Raw genomic sequence first — 16,818 nt, 5'->3', positions numbered from 1 at the left:
AAAATATTGGATCATGTTGGCTGAGGTTAAAATATTGGATCATGTTGGCTGAGGTTAAAATATTGGATCATGTTGGCTGAGGTTAAAATATTGGATCATGTTGGCTGAGGTTAAAATATTGGATCATGTTGGCTGAGGTTAAAATATTGGATCATGTTGGCTGAGGTTAAAATATTGGATCATGTTGGCTGAGGTTAAAATATTGGATCATGTTGGCTGAGGTTAAAATATTGGATCATGTTGGCTGAGGTTAAAATATTGGATCCTGTTGGCTGAGGTTAAAATATTGGATCATGTTGGCTGAGGTTAAAATATTGGATCATGTTGGCTGAGGTTAAAATATTGGATCATGTTGGCTGAGGTTAACATAGTGGATAACTAAAATATTGGATCATGTTGGCTGAGGTTAAAATATTGGATCATGTTGGCTGAGGTTAAAATATTGGATCATGTTGGCTGAGGTTAAAATATTGGATCATGTTGGCTGAGGTTAAAATATTGGATCATGTTGGCTGAGGTTAACATAGTGGATAACTAAAATATTGGATCATGTTGGCTGAGGTTAAAATATTGGATCATGTTGGCTGAGGTTAAAATATTGGATCATGTTGGCTGAGGTTAAAATATTGGATCATGTTGGCTGAGGTTAAAATATTGGATCATGTTGGCTGAGGTTAAAATATTGGATCATGTTGGCTGAGGTTAAAATATTGGATCATGTTGGCTGAGGTTAAAATATTGGATCATGTTGGCTGAGGTTAAAATATTGGATCATGTTGGCTGAGGTTAAAATATAGGATCATGTTGGCTGAGGTTAAAACATTGGATCATGTTGGCTGAGGTTAAAATATTGGATCATGTAGGCTGAGGTTAAAATATTGGATCATGTTGGCTGAGGTTAAAATATTGGATCATGTTGGCTGAGGTTAAAATATTGGATCATGTTGGCTGAGGTTAAAATATTGGATCATGTTGGCTGAGGTTAAAATATTGGATCATGTTGGCTGAGGTTAAAACATTGGATCATGTTGGCTGAGGTTAAAACATTGGATCATGTTGGCTGAGGTTAAAATATTGGATCATGTTGGCTGAGGTTAAAATATTGGATCATGTTGGCTGAGGTTAAAATATTGGATCATGTTGGCTGAGGTTAAAATATTGGATCATGTTGGCTGAGGTTAAAATATTGGATCATGTTGGCTGAGGTTAAAACATTGGATCATGTTGGCTGAGGTTAAAACATTGGATCATGTTGGCTGAGGTTAAAATATTGGATCATGTTGGCTGAGGTTAAAATATTGGATCATGTTGGCTGAGGTTAAAATAGTGGATCATGTTGACTGAGGTTAAAATATTGGATCATGTTGGCTGAGGTTATTGGATCATGTAGTGTATGAAACAGTTACCAAGTTTAATGATTTTCCTCTCTGTGCCAAAGATCCTGACAGACGTGATGAAGAGGTCTCTGTTTTTGTCCACGAGTGAGATCCTTCTCTCCGCCGTAACACCGCATTGGTCAAGTCCTATATCCATCACCTCAACCTGTCACATCAAGACAGCATTTCAGACAACAAGACAGCATTTCAGACAACAAGACAGCATTTCAGACAACAAGACAGCATTTCAGACATTAAAACAGCATTTCAGACAACAAGACAGCATTTCAGACAACAAGACAGCATTTCAGACAACAAGACAGCATTTCAGACAACAAGACAGCATTTCGGACAACAAGACAGCATTTCAGACATTAAAACAGCATTTCAGACAACAAGACAGCATTTCAGACAACAAGACAGCATTTCAGACAGCAAGACAGCATTTCAGACATTAAAACAGCATTTCAGACAACAAGACAGCATTTCAGACAACAAGACAGCATTTCAGACAACAAGACAGCATTTCAGACAACAAGACAGCATTTCAGACAACAAGACAGCATTTCAGACAACAAGACAGCATTTCAGACAACAAGACAGCATTTCAGACAACAAGACAGCATTTCAGACATTAAGACAGCATTTCAGACATCAAGACAGCATTTCAGACAACAAGACAGCATTTCAGACAACAAGACAGCATTTCAGACAACAAGACAGCATTTCAGACAACAAGACAGCATTTCAGACAACAAGACAGCATTTCAGACAACAAGACAGCATTTCAGACAACAAGACAGCATTTCAGACAACAAGACAACATTTCAGACAACAAGACAGCATTTCAGACAACAAGACAGCATTTCAGACAACAAGACAGCATTTCAGACAACAAGACAGCATTTCAGACAACAAGACAGCATTTCAGACAACAAGACAGCATTTCAGACATTAAAACAGCATTTCAGACATCAAGACAGCATTTCAGACAACAAGACAGCATTTCAGACAACAAGACAGCATTTCAGACAACAAGACAGCATTTCAGACAACAAGACAGCATTTCAGACAACAAGACAGCATTTCAGACAACAAGACAGCATTTCAGACAACAAGACAGCATTTCAGACATTAAAACAGCATTTCAGACATCAAGACAGCATTTCAGACAACAAGACAGCATTTCAGACAACAAGACAGCATTTCAGACAACAAGACAGCATTTCAGACAACAAGACAGCATTTCAGACAACAAGACAGCATTTCAGACAACAAGACAGCATTTCAGACAACAAGACAGCATTTCAGACAACAAGACAGCATTTCAGACAACAAGACAGCATTTCAGACAACAAGACAGCATTTCAGACATTAAAACAGCATTTCAGACAACAAGACAGCATTTCAGACAACAAGACAGCATTTCAGACAACAAGACAGCATTTCAGACAACAAGACAGCATTTCAGACAACAAGACAGCATTTCAGACAACAAGACAGCATTTCAGACATTAAAACAGCATTTCAGACAACAAGACAGCATTTCAGACATCAAGACAGCATTTCAGACAACAAGACAGCATTTCAGACAACAAGACAGCATTTCAGACAACAAGACAGCATTTCAGACAACAAGACAGCATTTCAGACAACAAGACAGCATTCCAGACAACAAGACAGCATTTCAGACAACAAGACAGCATTTCAGACAACAAGACAGCATTTCAGACAACAAGACAGCATTTCAGACAACAAGACAGCATTTCAAACAAGACAGCATTTCAGACAACAAGACAGCATTTCAGACAACAAGACAGCATTTCAGACAACAAGACAGCATTTCAGACATTAAAACAGCATTTCAGACAACAAGACAGCCTTTCAGACAACAAGACAGCATTTCAGACAACAAGACAGCATTTCAGACATTAAAACAGCATTTCAGACATCAAGACAGCATTTCAGACAACAAGACAGCATTTCAGACAACAAGACAGCATTTCAGACAACAAGACAGCATTTCAGACAACAAGACAGCATTTCAGACAACAAGACAGCATTTCAGACAACAAGACAGCATTTCAGACAACAAGACAGCATTTCAGACAACAAGACAGCATTTCAGACAACAAGACAGCATTTCAGACAACAAGACAGCATTTCAGACATTAAAACAGCATTTCAGACAACAAGACAGCATTTCAGACAACAAGACAGCATTTCAGACAACAAGACAGCATTTCAGACAACAAGACAGCATTTCAGACAACAAGACAGCATTTCAGACAACAAGACAGCATTTCAGACATTAAAACAGCATTTCAGACAACAAGACAGCATTTCAGACATCAAGACAGCATTTCAGACAACAAGACAGCATTTCAGACAACAAGACAGCATTTCAGACAACAAGACAGCATTTCAGACAACAAGACAGCATTTCAGACAACAAGACAGCATTCCAGACAACAAGACAGCATTTCAGACAACAAGACAGCATTTCAGACAACAAGACAGCATTTCAGACAACAAGACAGCATTTCAGACAACAAGACAGCATTTCAAACAAGACAGCATTTCAGACAACAAGACAGCATTTCAGACAACAAGACAGCATTTCAGACAACAAGACAGCATTTCAGACATTAAAACAGCATTTCAGACAACAAGACAGCCTTTCAGACAACAAGACAGCATTTCAGACAACAAGACAGCATTTCAGACATTAAAACAGCATTTCAGACAACAGGGGAGTGGTTAAATTCTACCTCCATTCAGCAGGCAACATTGACCTACCTTATGAGTGATAGGTTTGCCATCTCCCATTGTTTTTCCTGTCTGTGCATCAAAAACATAAATCACTGGGGAACAGAAGAATTGGTGGATTAGATCAATACAAAATTAGAAATGTAAATTAAAATGGGGTCATCCATTTGTGACATCTACACACAGGGGGGGGGGAGGAGCCCAAAAAAGTTTATTTTTACAGATGGACATGTGGTTAGGGTGGGGGGGTGGTGCGGGTCTACAAGTTCAAATTAGCATTGAAGCACTTACATTTTATAAGGAACATTATTCTAAACCTGCATACAAATATAACGGCAATGCTCTTGTAAACCCAGCTCAACGGGTAAATAAATCACGGTACACACCTAAACTGGGGTCATCCTTACTATATAAGACATCATTTTTCAAAAGTGGAGGCAAGTGAAAGGGGGGGGGGGGGGGGGGGGGGGCTGGGTTAAAATTCAAAATATTAGTGGACTTCATAAATGGATGACCCATATCTTGGATGGATAAAAAATATGAAATTAACTCTTTTAGGGCCTAGTTTTGCAGTAATTTTTCTTCTTAATTTTTAGGGGTTTAATAAGTTACAGAAGTTTTTGTATTTACATAAGCTAATATTGTCTAATATTAACATATAAAAACAAAGAATATCGCAAGTGTTATGTAAATCTAAACTTCTCTTGTTGCTGCTATATGAGTATGAAATATTGAAATAATTTTTGTTATCAACTATAGTCAAACTACACATTTTCCTTACAAAGGAAATGGAGGAAAAAATTATTTTTTTTAAGTGTTTTAAAATGTACTACAAGTGATAAAGAGAATCTCATACAATAAATATTTTCAAAGATGTGACTCTAATATTCAGCAATGTGGCTCTAATATTCAGCAATGTGGCTCTAATATTCAGCAATGTGACTCTAATATTCAGCAATGTGACACTAATATTTAGCAATGTGGCTCTAATATTCAGCAATGTGGCTCTAATATTCAGCAATGTGGCTCTAATATTCAGCAATGTGACACTAATATTTAGCAATGTGGCTCTAATATTCAGCAATGTGGCTCTAATATTCAGCAATGTGACTCTAATATTCAGCAATGTGGCTCTAATATTCAGCAATGTGGCTCTAATATTCAGCAATGTGGCTCTAATATTCAGCAATGTGACTCTAATATTCAGCAATGTGGCTCTAATATTCAGCAATGTGGCTCTAATATTCAGCAATGTGGCCAGACATAAAAATATGACATACAGGGATATGACTAGAGCATGAAAAATAATAGACTGATTTAACTTCTATAAAACTTTGAGTTCTGTTTTTAATAAATTTCTATTAACACTGTTGTTTTACTAATGTTTAATCAAATAAAAGAAGTTTATGTTACTCTAAAATAACAATGAAAGTCCTGTCTAATTGCAATTTAATGTTTCTTTTATAAACAACTTTTTCAAAAACTGAATTTTATAATTTAACAAAAACGGAAATTAAAATTTCATTTGAACCTTAAGGAAATTTAGAATGTTATGATCTAGTTGTACTCTAGTTTTCAATTATTCCTTTAGAATATAAGTTATATATTTTTTATATATTTTTAAAGATGAGCGTGGTAAAAATGTAAGACATCAACTGCAAGGAGTGTAGATTTAAATAAGACATCAACTGTAAGGAGTGTAGATTTAAATAAGACATCAACTGTAAGGAGTGTAGATTTAAATAAGACATCAACTGTAAGGAGTGTAGATTTAAATAAGACATCAACTGTAAGGAGTGTAGATTTAAATAAGACATCAACTGTAAGGAGTGTAGATTTAAATAAGACATCAACTGTAAGGAGTGTAGATTTAAATAAGGCATCAACTGTAAGGAGTGTAGATTTAAATAAGACATCAACTGTAAGGAGTGTAGATTTAAATAAGGCATCAACTGTAAGGAGTGTAGATTTAAATAAGACATCAACTGTAAGGAGTGTAGATTTAAATAAGATATCAACTGTAAGGAGCGTAGATTTAAATAAGACATCAACTGTAAGGAGTGTAGATTTAAATAAGACATCAACTGTAAGGAGTGTAGATTTAAATAAGACATCAACTGTAAGGAGTGTAGATTTAAATAAGGCATCAACTGTAAGGAGTGTAGATTTAAATAAGACATCAACTGTAAGGAGTGTAGATTTAAATAAGACATCAACTGTAAGGAGCGTAGATTTAAATAAGACATCAACTGTAAGGAGTGTAGATTTAAATAAGACATCAACTGTAAGGAGCGTAGATTTAAATAAGACATCAACTGTAAGGAGCGTAGATTTAAATAAGACATCAACTGTAAGGAGCGTAGATTTAAATTATTTGAAAGTTTTAGTTCATGGGATGGAAACTAACCAAATTAGTTAAAATTAGAAAGGATTTGATATTCATTTGAAAAAGTATTTTGAAATTAATAGTTGTAAAAACATTTGAACCAAAATTAACAATTTTGATAGCCAAGCCACATCATTATTTATGCTTTTGGAATGGCTTTAGACTAAAATTAAAAATAGTCGCTATCCTTTTTTTTCTTCCACAAAAGTCAATGAAGGAACATAGCAGTCGATATTAGCTGCGACGTCATTTTTGTTTTTCCCCAAACAAGCAGTACCAAACACATACTTGGGGTCATGGTGAGGTCACAAGAGCCACAATTGCTACAAGGAGGGGTGGGTTTGTAACCTTTAGCAATGATTTCAAAATTCATTTGACGTTGAAAAATAAAATGAAGGCTAAGAGAAGCGATAGATGGGGTAATTTTAAAAACAGAGGCCGAGTTAATTTACCGGTAGATAAATTTTTTTATAACTAGTTTAACGCTTACTTTTTCTGTACTTTTTTTAAAGGATTTAACTGAAAATATCATCAGAAAATTTATACTAAATATTGTTTACGATCAAGTATAAATGTAGCATTAGTTTAATCATGTATCTGTACTGTATGCATAGCGTAATACTCTATTTAAATATAAATGTGTGGAATGCACATGTTTCCTTAGAGGTCATTTAATTGTTTTTTCACATTTCTAAAACTTCATCAAAGATCTGCAAAAATTAAAAGAAAATAAGTGGAAAAATTAGGAGAAAAATAAACTAGCTGCGGAAAATTGCAGATGAAACAGAAAAATTTGATTTCCGGTAAAAATCGGGAGTCACATCCATGAATATATAGCAATCTCTTAGTACATTTGGTGTTGATATTTGATACAAAAGGTTTGGTACTCTTCTCTTTCCCTTGATAAGAAGCAGAAGAATTCATTTAAATACACGGATAAGGAATAAAAAATGTACAAACTAGGTTGGTGAATACCTTTTTCATCGGTTTTATCCCTGATGGCCACTGTATCATTGCAGAGGGCCACTGTCTGATGATTTAAAATCTCTGCCTTCATGCCAGAATATTTGGGCGAACAGACCAGGCGGCCATCATAGGAGAACACGTACACACCAGACCCATCAACTAGCAGGAAGTGCCTGCAAATGGTGTACATGTTGGTCAGTCAGGTGTACATGTTGGTCAGACAGGTGTACATGTTGCTCAGTCAGTCATGTGTACATGTTGGTCAGCCAGACAGGTGTACATGTTGGTCAGTCAGGTGTACATGTTGGTCAGTCAGGTGTACATGTTGGTCAGTCAGGTGTACATGTTGGTCAGTCAGGTGTACATGTTGCTCAGTCAGGTGTACATGTTGGTCAGTCAGGTGTACATGTTGGTCAGTCAGGTGTACATGTTGGTCAGTCAGGTGTACATGTTGGTCAGTAAGGTGTACATGTTGATCAGTCAGGTGTACATGTTGGTCAGTCAGACAGGTGTACATGTTGGTCAGTCAGGTGTACATGTTGGTCAGTCAGACAGGTGTACATGTTGGTCAGTCAGACAGGTGTACATGTTGGTCAGTCAGACAGGTGTACATGTTGCTCAGTCAGGTGTACATGTTGGTCAGTCAGACAGGTGTACATGTTGGTCAGTCAGACAGGTGTATATGTTGGTCAGACAGGTGTACATGTTGGTCAGACAGGTGTACATGTTGCTCAGTCAGGTGTACATGTTGGTCAGTCAGGTGTACATGTTGGTCAGACAGACAGGTGTACATGTTGGTCAGACAGACAGGTGTACATGTTGGTCAGACAGGTGTACATGTTGATCAGTCAGGTGTACATGTTGGTCAGTCAGTCAGGTGTACATGTTGCTCAGTCAGGTGTACATGTTGGTCAGACAGGTGTACATGTTGATCAGTCAGGTGTACATGTTGGTCAGACAGGTGTACATGTTGGTCAGTCAGACAGGTGTACATGTTGGTCAGACAGACAGGTGTACATGTTGGTCAGACAGGTGTACATGTTGATCAGTCAGGTGTACATGTCAGTCAGTCAGGTGTACATGTTGCTCAGTCAGGTGCACATGTTGGTCAGTCAGACAGGTGTACATGTTGGTCAGTCAGACAGGTGTACATGTTGGTCAGTCAGACAGGTGTACATGTTGGTCAGACAGGTGTACATGTTGGTCAGACAGGTGTACATGTTGGTCAGTCAGACAGGTGTACATGTTGGTCAGACAGGTGTACATGTTGGTCAGTCAGACAGGTGTACATGTTGGTCAGACAGGTGTACATGTTGGTCAGTCAGGTGTACATGTTTTAAGTTGGTCAGTCACATTCACGCAATACATAGACAATACATAGACACTGGCGTACAAGTTGCTCTAAATGTAAAATGCCTGTGTACACAATAATTTTTTTTTAAAATTATGCAGTCATCAACAGATAGCAGAAAAAAAATGATTTGACAACACACGTGACCTACTTCTCAGCTTGCTTTATGAGAGTGACTCCCCCTTCTTTAAGATCAAAGATCATGGGCGTGTTCCAGTTCTTTGTGCTGAGAAAAATTGTCAAGGACATTATAAACAGATCTAGGGGAGCAAATAATGATCAAGTGTAGAGGGGGTTGTCTAGTCATGGGGTGGGGGGGGGGGGGGAAGAGGGTTGCACCAAACTTTAACACTACTTAGGTCTAGTCATGGGGGGGGGGGGTTGCGCCTAACTTCGACGCTACATAGGTCTATTCATAGGGTGGGGGGTGGTTGCACCAAACGTTGACGCTACTCAGGTTATTTTTAGAAACTGGAAGCAGACTCTAAAAGACCTATCCCTTCCAGCTACCAAAATTGCTCAACAGTTGAAAAAAAACTACAAATTGGGAATAATATTTATTTATGAAATTTCAACAACCTAACTGAAACTGTAAGCAAGTTATCAAGTTTACATACACACATAAATACTTTAAAAGTTTGAAAAATTCTGGGTTTTTTTTAATCAGGAAAATGTAAAACATCAAATTTTTTGCATGGTTAAAACACTTTCTCTACACTCAGATTTACGAGAAAGTAAAAATAGCTCATCATATATTTATACTTTTTAAACAATTGACTGAACTCAAAAAGGTCAAGTGCAGCACGAACGCCAAGTCTCTAACCATCCTCCTACCCCCTCCCTCGCTTTCCATGGACGCACAACAGTGTACCCACCCACCCCATTCGGACAACTGTCTTTCAGGATATCTTCACCCGACACTAAAAACCAGATATGCAGAGGGTCGTCTCATTAACAATAGGAAGGTGTGGATTTATAAACTTACTTGTATATATAACAATAGGAAGGTGTGGATTTATAAACTTACTTGTATATATAACAATAGGAAGGTGTGGATTTATAAACTTACTTGTATATATAACAATAGGAAGGTGTGGATTTATAAACTTACTTGTATATATAATAAAATACTTAAAAAAAACTTTTTTAAAAACCACGTTTTTCTTGTGGACTAAAAAGTAGAAAATAAATTTTCATACATTTGATGACAAAAAACGTGGGTACGTTCACCATCAAATTTCCCGACCCATCTGCCCGACCCACGTTTTTTGTCATCAAATGTATGAAAATTTATTTTCTACTTTTTAGTCCACAAGAAAAACGTGGTTTTTAAAAAAGTTTTTTTTAAGTATTTTATTTTCTCCTTTTTAGTCCGTTGCTACACATGAAAAACGTTGTTTTTAAAAAAGTTTTTTATATAGTTTATTTGCTACTATATCTAATGACTTGATTAAGTATGACTTGACTAAGTGTTTATAAATACACGGACTAAAAATCTTGAGCGACCAGGATTCGAACCTGGGTTGTCGCGGCCACAACGCGAAGTACTAACCACTATACGATCACGGCCAGCGCGCTCACAGCGATTGGGGCCGAAGTAACTGTGCCAATAGGCCTCCAGTCTTGTCAGTATCTTTAGAAATCATGTCCTCAATTTTATGGTCCTTGGGGCGTAATTAAATTAAGCTAATTACGGTCTCTAATTGCTAGTTTTTATGATTGCATCTGAAATTGTTAGGCGAAAGTAGCCTACATGCCAAATTTCAGATCTATTGAGCAATCAGAAGTGGGCTAATTTTCGATGTCAATTTTAACAACAAACAAACAAATCCACAAATCCACAAACGCGAAGCTGAGTTAAGAAAAACGTGTTAACAATAGGAAGGTGTGGATTTATAAACTTACTTGTATATATAACAATAGGAAGGTGTGAATTTATAAACTTACTTGTATATATAACAATAGGAAGGTGTGACTTTATAAACTTACTTGTATATATAACAATAGGAAGGTGTGACTTTATAAACTTACTTGTATATATAACAATAGGAAGGTGTGGATTTATAAACTTACTTGTATATATAACAATAGGAAGGTGTGGATTTATAAACTTACTTGTATATATAACAATAGGAAGGTGTGGATTTATAAACTTACTTGTATATATAACAATAGGAAGGTGTGGATTTATAAACTTACTTGTATATATAACAATAGGAAGGTGTGGATTTATAAACTTACTTGTATATATAACAATTGGAAGGTGTGGATTTATGAACTTACTTGTATATATGGAAAGGTGTGAATTTATAAACTTACTTGTATATATGGGAAGGTGTGAATTTATAAACTTACTTGTAAATATGGGAAGGTGTGAATTTATAAACTTACTTGTATATATAACAATAGGAAGGTGTGGATTTATAAACTTACTTGTATATATAACAATAGGAAGGTGTGGATTTATAAACTTACTTGTATATATGGAAAGGTGTGAATTTATAAACTTACTTGTATATATGGGAAGGTGTGAATTTATAAACTTACTTGTATATATAACAATAGGAAGGTGTGAATTTATAAACTTACTTGTATATATAACAATAGGAAGGTGTGGATTTATAAACTTACTTGTATATATAACAATAGGAAGGTGTGGATTTATAAACTTACTTGTATATATAACAATAGGAAGGTGTGGATTTATAAACTTACTTGTATATATAACAATAGGAAGGTGTGGATTTATAAACTTACTTGTATATATAACAATAGGAAGGTGTGGATTTATAAACTTACTTGTATATATAACAATAGGAAGGTGTGGATTTATAAACTTACTTGTATATATAACAATAGGAAGGTGTGGATTTATAAACTTACTTGTATATATAACAATTGGAAGGTGTGGATTTATGAACTTACTTGTATATATGGAAAGGTGTGAATTTATAAACTTACTTGTATATATGGGAAGGTGTGAATTTATAAACTTACTTGTAAATATGGGAAGGTGTGAATTTATAAACTTACTTGTATATATAACAATAGGAAGGTGTGGATTTATAAACTTACTTGTATATATAACAATAGGAAGGTGTGGATTTATAAACTTACTTGTATATATGGAAAGGTGTGAATTTATAAACTTACTTGTATATATAACAATAGGAAGGTGTGAATTTATAAACTTACTTGTATATATAACAATAGGAAGGTGTGAATTTATAAACTTACTTGTATATATAACAATAGGAAGGTGTGAATTTATAAACTTACTTGTATATATGGGAAGGTGTGAATTTATAAACTTACTTGTATATATAACAATAGGAAGGTGTGGATTTATAAACATACTTGTATATATAACAATAGGAAGGTGTGAATTTATAAACTTAATTATATATAAAAATGAGAAGGTGTGAATTTATAAACTTACTTGTATATATAACACTGAGAGGATGTGGCTACGATGAGGTGGCTGTACCCCAGCGAGAGCTTGATGACGCGGTCCCTAAAGTCTAGCTTCTCCTTGGCGTCGTTCATGACATTCCTGACATGGATCTGCTTGCTGGCTACCAATGTGGCTTCATAGTTCTTCCATTCCAGGCGACTACAAATTATAATTGGTTTCTTAATGAGATAGTGGGTCAACTCTGCTGGTGGGGTGTGGTGGGGTGTGGTGGGGTGTGTGGTGGGGTGTGTGGTGGGGTAGACCCTGGTGGTGTGTGGTGGGGTAGACCCTGGTGGTGTGTGGTGGTGTGTGGTGGGGTAGACCCTGGTGGTGTGTGGTGGGGTAGACCCTGGTGGTGTGTGGTGGGGTAGACCCTGGTGGTGTGTGGTGGGGTGTGTGGTGGGGTAGACCCTGGTGGTGTGTGGTGGGGTGTGTGGTGGGGTAGACCCTGGTGGTGTGTGGTGGGGTGTGTGGTGGGGTAGACCCTGGTGGTGTGTGGTGGGGTGTGTGGTGGGGTAGACCCTGATGGTGTGTGGTGGGGTGTGTGGTGGGGTAGACCCTGGTGGTGTGTGGTGGGGTAGACCCTGGTGGTGTGTGGTGGGGTAGACCCTGGTGGTGTGTGGTGGGGTAGACCCTGGTGGTGTGTGGTGGGGTGTGTGGTGGGGTAGACCCTGGTGGTGTGTGGTGGGGTGTGTGGTGGGGTAGACCCTGGTGGTGTGTGGTGGGGTAGACCCTGGTGGTGTGTGGTGGTGTGTGGTGGGGTAGACCCTGGTGGTGTGTGGTGGGGTGTGTGGTGGGGTAGACCCTGGTGGTGTGTGGTGGGGTAGACCCTGGTGGTGTGTGGTGGGGTGTGTGGTGGGGTAGACCCTGGTGGTGTGTGGTGGGGTGTGTGGTGGGGTAGACCCTGGTGGTGTGTGGTGGGGTGTGTGGTGGGGTAGACCCTGGTGGTGTGTGGTGGGGTGTGTGGTGGGGTAGACCCTGATGGTGTGTGGTGGGGTGTGTGGTGGGGTAGACCCTGGTGGTGTGTGGTGGGGTAGACCCTGGTGGTGTGTGGTGGGGTGTGTGGTGGGGTAGACCCTGGTGGTGTGTGGTGGGGTAGACCCTGGTGGTGTGTGGTGGGGTGTATGGTGGGGTAGACCCTGGTGGTGTGTGGTGGGGTGTGTGGTGGGGTAGACCCTGGTGGTGTGTGGTGGGGTGTGTGGTGGGGTAGACCCTGGTGGTGTGTGGTGGGGTGTGTGGTGGGGTAGACCCTGGTGGTGTGTGGTGGGGTAGACCCTGGTAGTGTGTGGTGGGGTAGACCCTGGTAGTGTGTGGTGGGGTGTGTGGTGGGGTAGACCCTGGTGGTGTGTGGTGGGGTGTGTGGTGGGGTGTATGGTGGGGTAGACCCTGGTGGTGTGTGGTGGGGTGTGTGGTGGGGTAGACCCTGGTGGTGTGTGGTGGGGTGTGTGGTGGGGTAGACCCTGGTGGTGTGTGGTGGGGTGTGTGGTGGGGTGTATGGTGGGGTAGACCCTGGTGGTGTGTGGTGGGGTGTGTGGTGGGGTGTATGGTGGGGTAGACCCTGGTGGTGTGTGGTGGGGTGTGTGGTGGGGTAGACCCTGGTGGTGTGTGGTGGGGTGTGTGGTGGGGTAGACCCTGGTGGTGTGTGGTGGGGTGTGTGGTGGGGTGTATGGTGGGGTAGACCCTGGTGGTGTGTGGTGGGGTGTGTGGTGGGGTAGACCCTGGTGGTGTGTGGTGGGGTGTGTGGTGGGGTAGACCCTGGTGGTGTGTGGTGGGGTGTGTGGTGGGGTGTATGGTGGGGTAGACCCTGGTGGTGTGTGGTGGGGTAGACCCTGGTGGTGTGTGGTGGGGTAGACCCTGGTGGTGTGTGGTGGGGTGTGTGGTGGGGTGTATGGTGGGGTAGACCCTGGTGGTGTGTGGTGGGGTGTGTGGTGGGGTGTATGGTGGGGTAGACCCTGGTGGTGTGTGGTGGGGTAGACCCTGGTAGTGTGTGGTGGGGTGTGTGGTGGGGTGTATGGTGGGGTAGACCCTGGTGGTGTGTGGTGGGGTAGACCCTGGTGGTGTGTGGTGGGGTAGACCCTGGTAGTGTGTGGTGGGGTGTGTGGTGGGGTGTATGGTGGGGTAGACCCTGGTGGTGTGTGGTGGGGTAGACCCTGGTAGTGTGTGGGATTGCTACCCCCCCCCCCCCCTCTGTGTTTGAAACATTTTAAATGTTATAAAAGAAAACAACAAACAGTGACTCACATCTCAATGACATTGGCAAAAATAACCTGGCCATTGCCACAAGCTCCAGCTAGCTGTGTGCCATCTCCTGACCAGGCCAGGCTCAAGATACTTCCTGTATTGGGCTTCTCTAGGGCATAGGACCACTGGGGAAATAGACATTTACATGTAGGACCACTGGGGAAATAGACATTTACATGTAGAACCACTGGGGAAATAGACATTTACATGTAGGACCACTGGGGAAATAGACATTTACATGTAGGACCACTGGGGAAATAGACATTTACATGTAGAACCACTGGGGAAATAGACATTTACATGTAGGACCACTGGGGAAATAGACATTTACATGTAGGACCACTGGGGAAATAGACATTTACATGTAGGACCACTGGGGAAATAGACATTTACATGTAGGACCACTGGGGAAATAGACATTTACATGTAGGACCACTGGGGAAATAGACATTTACATGTAGGACCACTGGGGAAATAGACATTTACATGTAGGACCACTGGGGAAATAGACATTTACATGTAGGACCACTGGGGAAATAGACATTTACATGTAGGACCACTAGGGAAATAGACATTTACATGTAGGACCACTGGGGAAATAGACATTTACATGTAGGACCACTGGGGAAATAGACATTTACATGTAGGACCACTGGGGAAATAGACATTTACATGTAGGACCACTGGGGAAATAGACATTTACATGTAGGACCACTGGGGAAATAGACATTTACATGTAGGACCACTGGGGAAATAGACATTTACATGTAGGACCACTGGGGAAATAGACATTTACATGTAGGACCACTGGGGAAATAGACATTTACATGTAGGACCACTGGGGAAATAGACATTTACATGTAGGACCACTGGGGAAATAGACATTTACATGTAGGACCACTGGGGAAATAGACATTTACATGTAGGACCACTGGGGAAATAGACATTTACATGTAGGACCACTGGGGAAATAGACATTTACATGTAGGACCACTGGGGAAATAGACATTTACATGTAGGACCACTGGGGAAATAGACATTTACATGTAGGACCACTGGGGAAATAGACATTTACATGTAGGACCACTGGGGAAATAGACATTTACATGTAGGACCACTGGGGAAATAGACATTTACATGTAGGACCACTGGGGAAATAGACATTTACATGTAGGACCACTGGGGAAATAGACAAATGTGTACAACACAACCGTGCAGCAGACACGTGAATACAAACCCCACTTCTGTCACACGTGAATACAAACCCCACTTCTGTCACACATGAATACAAACCCCACTTCTGTCACACGTGAATACAAACCCCACTTCTGTCACACGTGAATACAAACCCCACTTCTGTCACACATGAATACAAACCCCACTTCTGTCACACATGAATACAAACCCCACTTCTGTCACACATGAATACAAACCCCACTTCTGTCACACGTGAATACAAACCCCACTTCTGTCACACGTGAATACAAACCCCACTTCTGTCACACGTGAATACAAACCCCACTTCTGTCACACGTGAATACAAACCCCACTTCTGTCACACGTGAATACAAACCCCACTTCTGTCACACATGAATACAAACCCCACTTCTGTCACACATGAATACAAACCCCACTTCTGTCACACATGAATACAAACCCCACTTCTGTCACACGTGAATACAAACCCCACTTCTGTCACACATGAATACAAACCCCACTTCTGTCACACATGAATACAAACCCCACTTCTGTCACACGTGAATACAAACCCCACTTCTGTCACACGTGAATACAAACCCCACTTCTGTCACACATGAATACAAACCCCACTTCTGTCACACGTGAATACAAACCCCACTTCTGTCACACATGAATACAAACCCCACTTCTGTCACACGTGAATACAAACCCCACTTCTGTCACACGTGAATACAAACCCCACTTCTGTCACACGTGAATACAAACCCCACTTCTGTCACACGTGAATACAAACCCCACTTCTGTCACACGTGAATACAAACCCCACTTCTGTCACACGTGAATACAAACCCCACTTCTGTCACACGTGAATACAAACCCCACTTCTGTCACACGTGAATACAAACCCCACTTCTGTCACACATGAATACAAACCCCACTTCTGTCACACATGAATACAAACCCCACTTCTGTCACACATGAATACAAACCCCACTTCTGTCACACGTGAATACAAACCCCACTTCTGTCACACATGAATACAAACCCCACTTCTGTCACACATGAATACAAACCC

The 16,818-nt window shown here is 40.1% G+C and overlaps 1 protein-coding gene across 1 annotated transcript in view; it reads right to left on the bottom strand.

Moving 5' to 3' along the window:
- Nucleotides 1-16,818, bottom strand: part of LOC131956934 (intraflagellar transport protein 80 homolog) — a 42,299-nt gene that overhangs the window by 14,128 nt on the left and 11,353 nt on the right. Inside the window, exons 7-12 of the mRNA XM_059321572.1 lie at nucleotides 14,544-14,668; nucleotides 12,288-12,461; nucleotides 9,000-9,074; nucleotides 7,507-7,670; nucleotides 4,176-4,240; nucleotides 1,407-1,542 (exon numbers count right to left, since the gene is read on the bottom strand). Of these exons, the coding sequence (XP_059177555.1) occupies nucleotides 1,407-1,542; nucleotides 4,176-4,240; nucleotides 7,507-7,670; nucleotides 9,000-9,074; nucleotides 12,288-12,461; nucleotides 14,544-14,668 (739 nt within the window). The remainder of the gene's footprint in view (nucleotides 1-1,406; nucleotides 1,543-4,175; nucleotides 4,241-7,506; nucleotides 7,671-8,999; nucleotides 9,075-12,287; nucleotides 12,462-14,543; nucleotides 14,669-16,818) is intronic.

Source organism: Physella acuta, unplaced genomic scaffold, assembly GCF_028476545.2.
Source record: "Physella acuta isolate Inbredline_101_S28 unplaced genomic scaffold, ASM2847654v3 ptg001187l, whole genome shotgun sequence".
Taxonomy (NCBI): Eukaryota; Metazoa; Mollusca; class Gastropoda; family Physidae; genus Physella; species Physella acuta.
The sequence above is the reverse complement of the archived record's forward strand: the minus strand, read 5'-3'. Positions and strand labels throughout refer to the sequence as shown.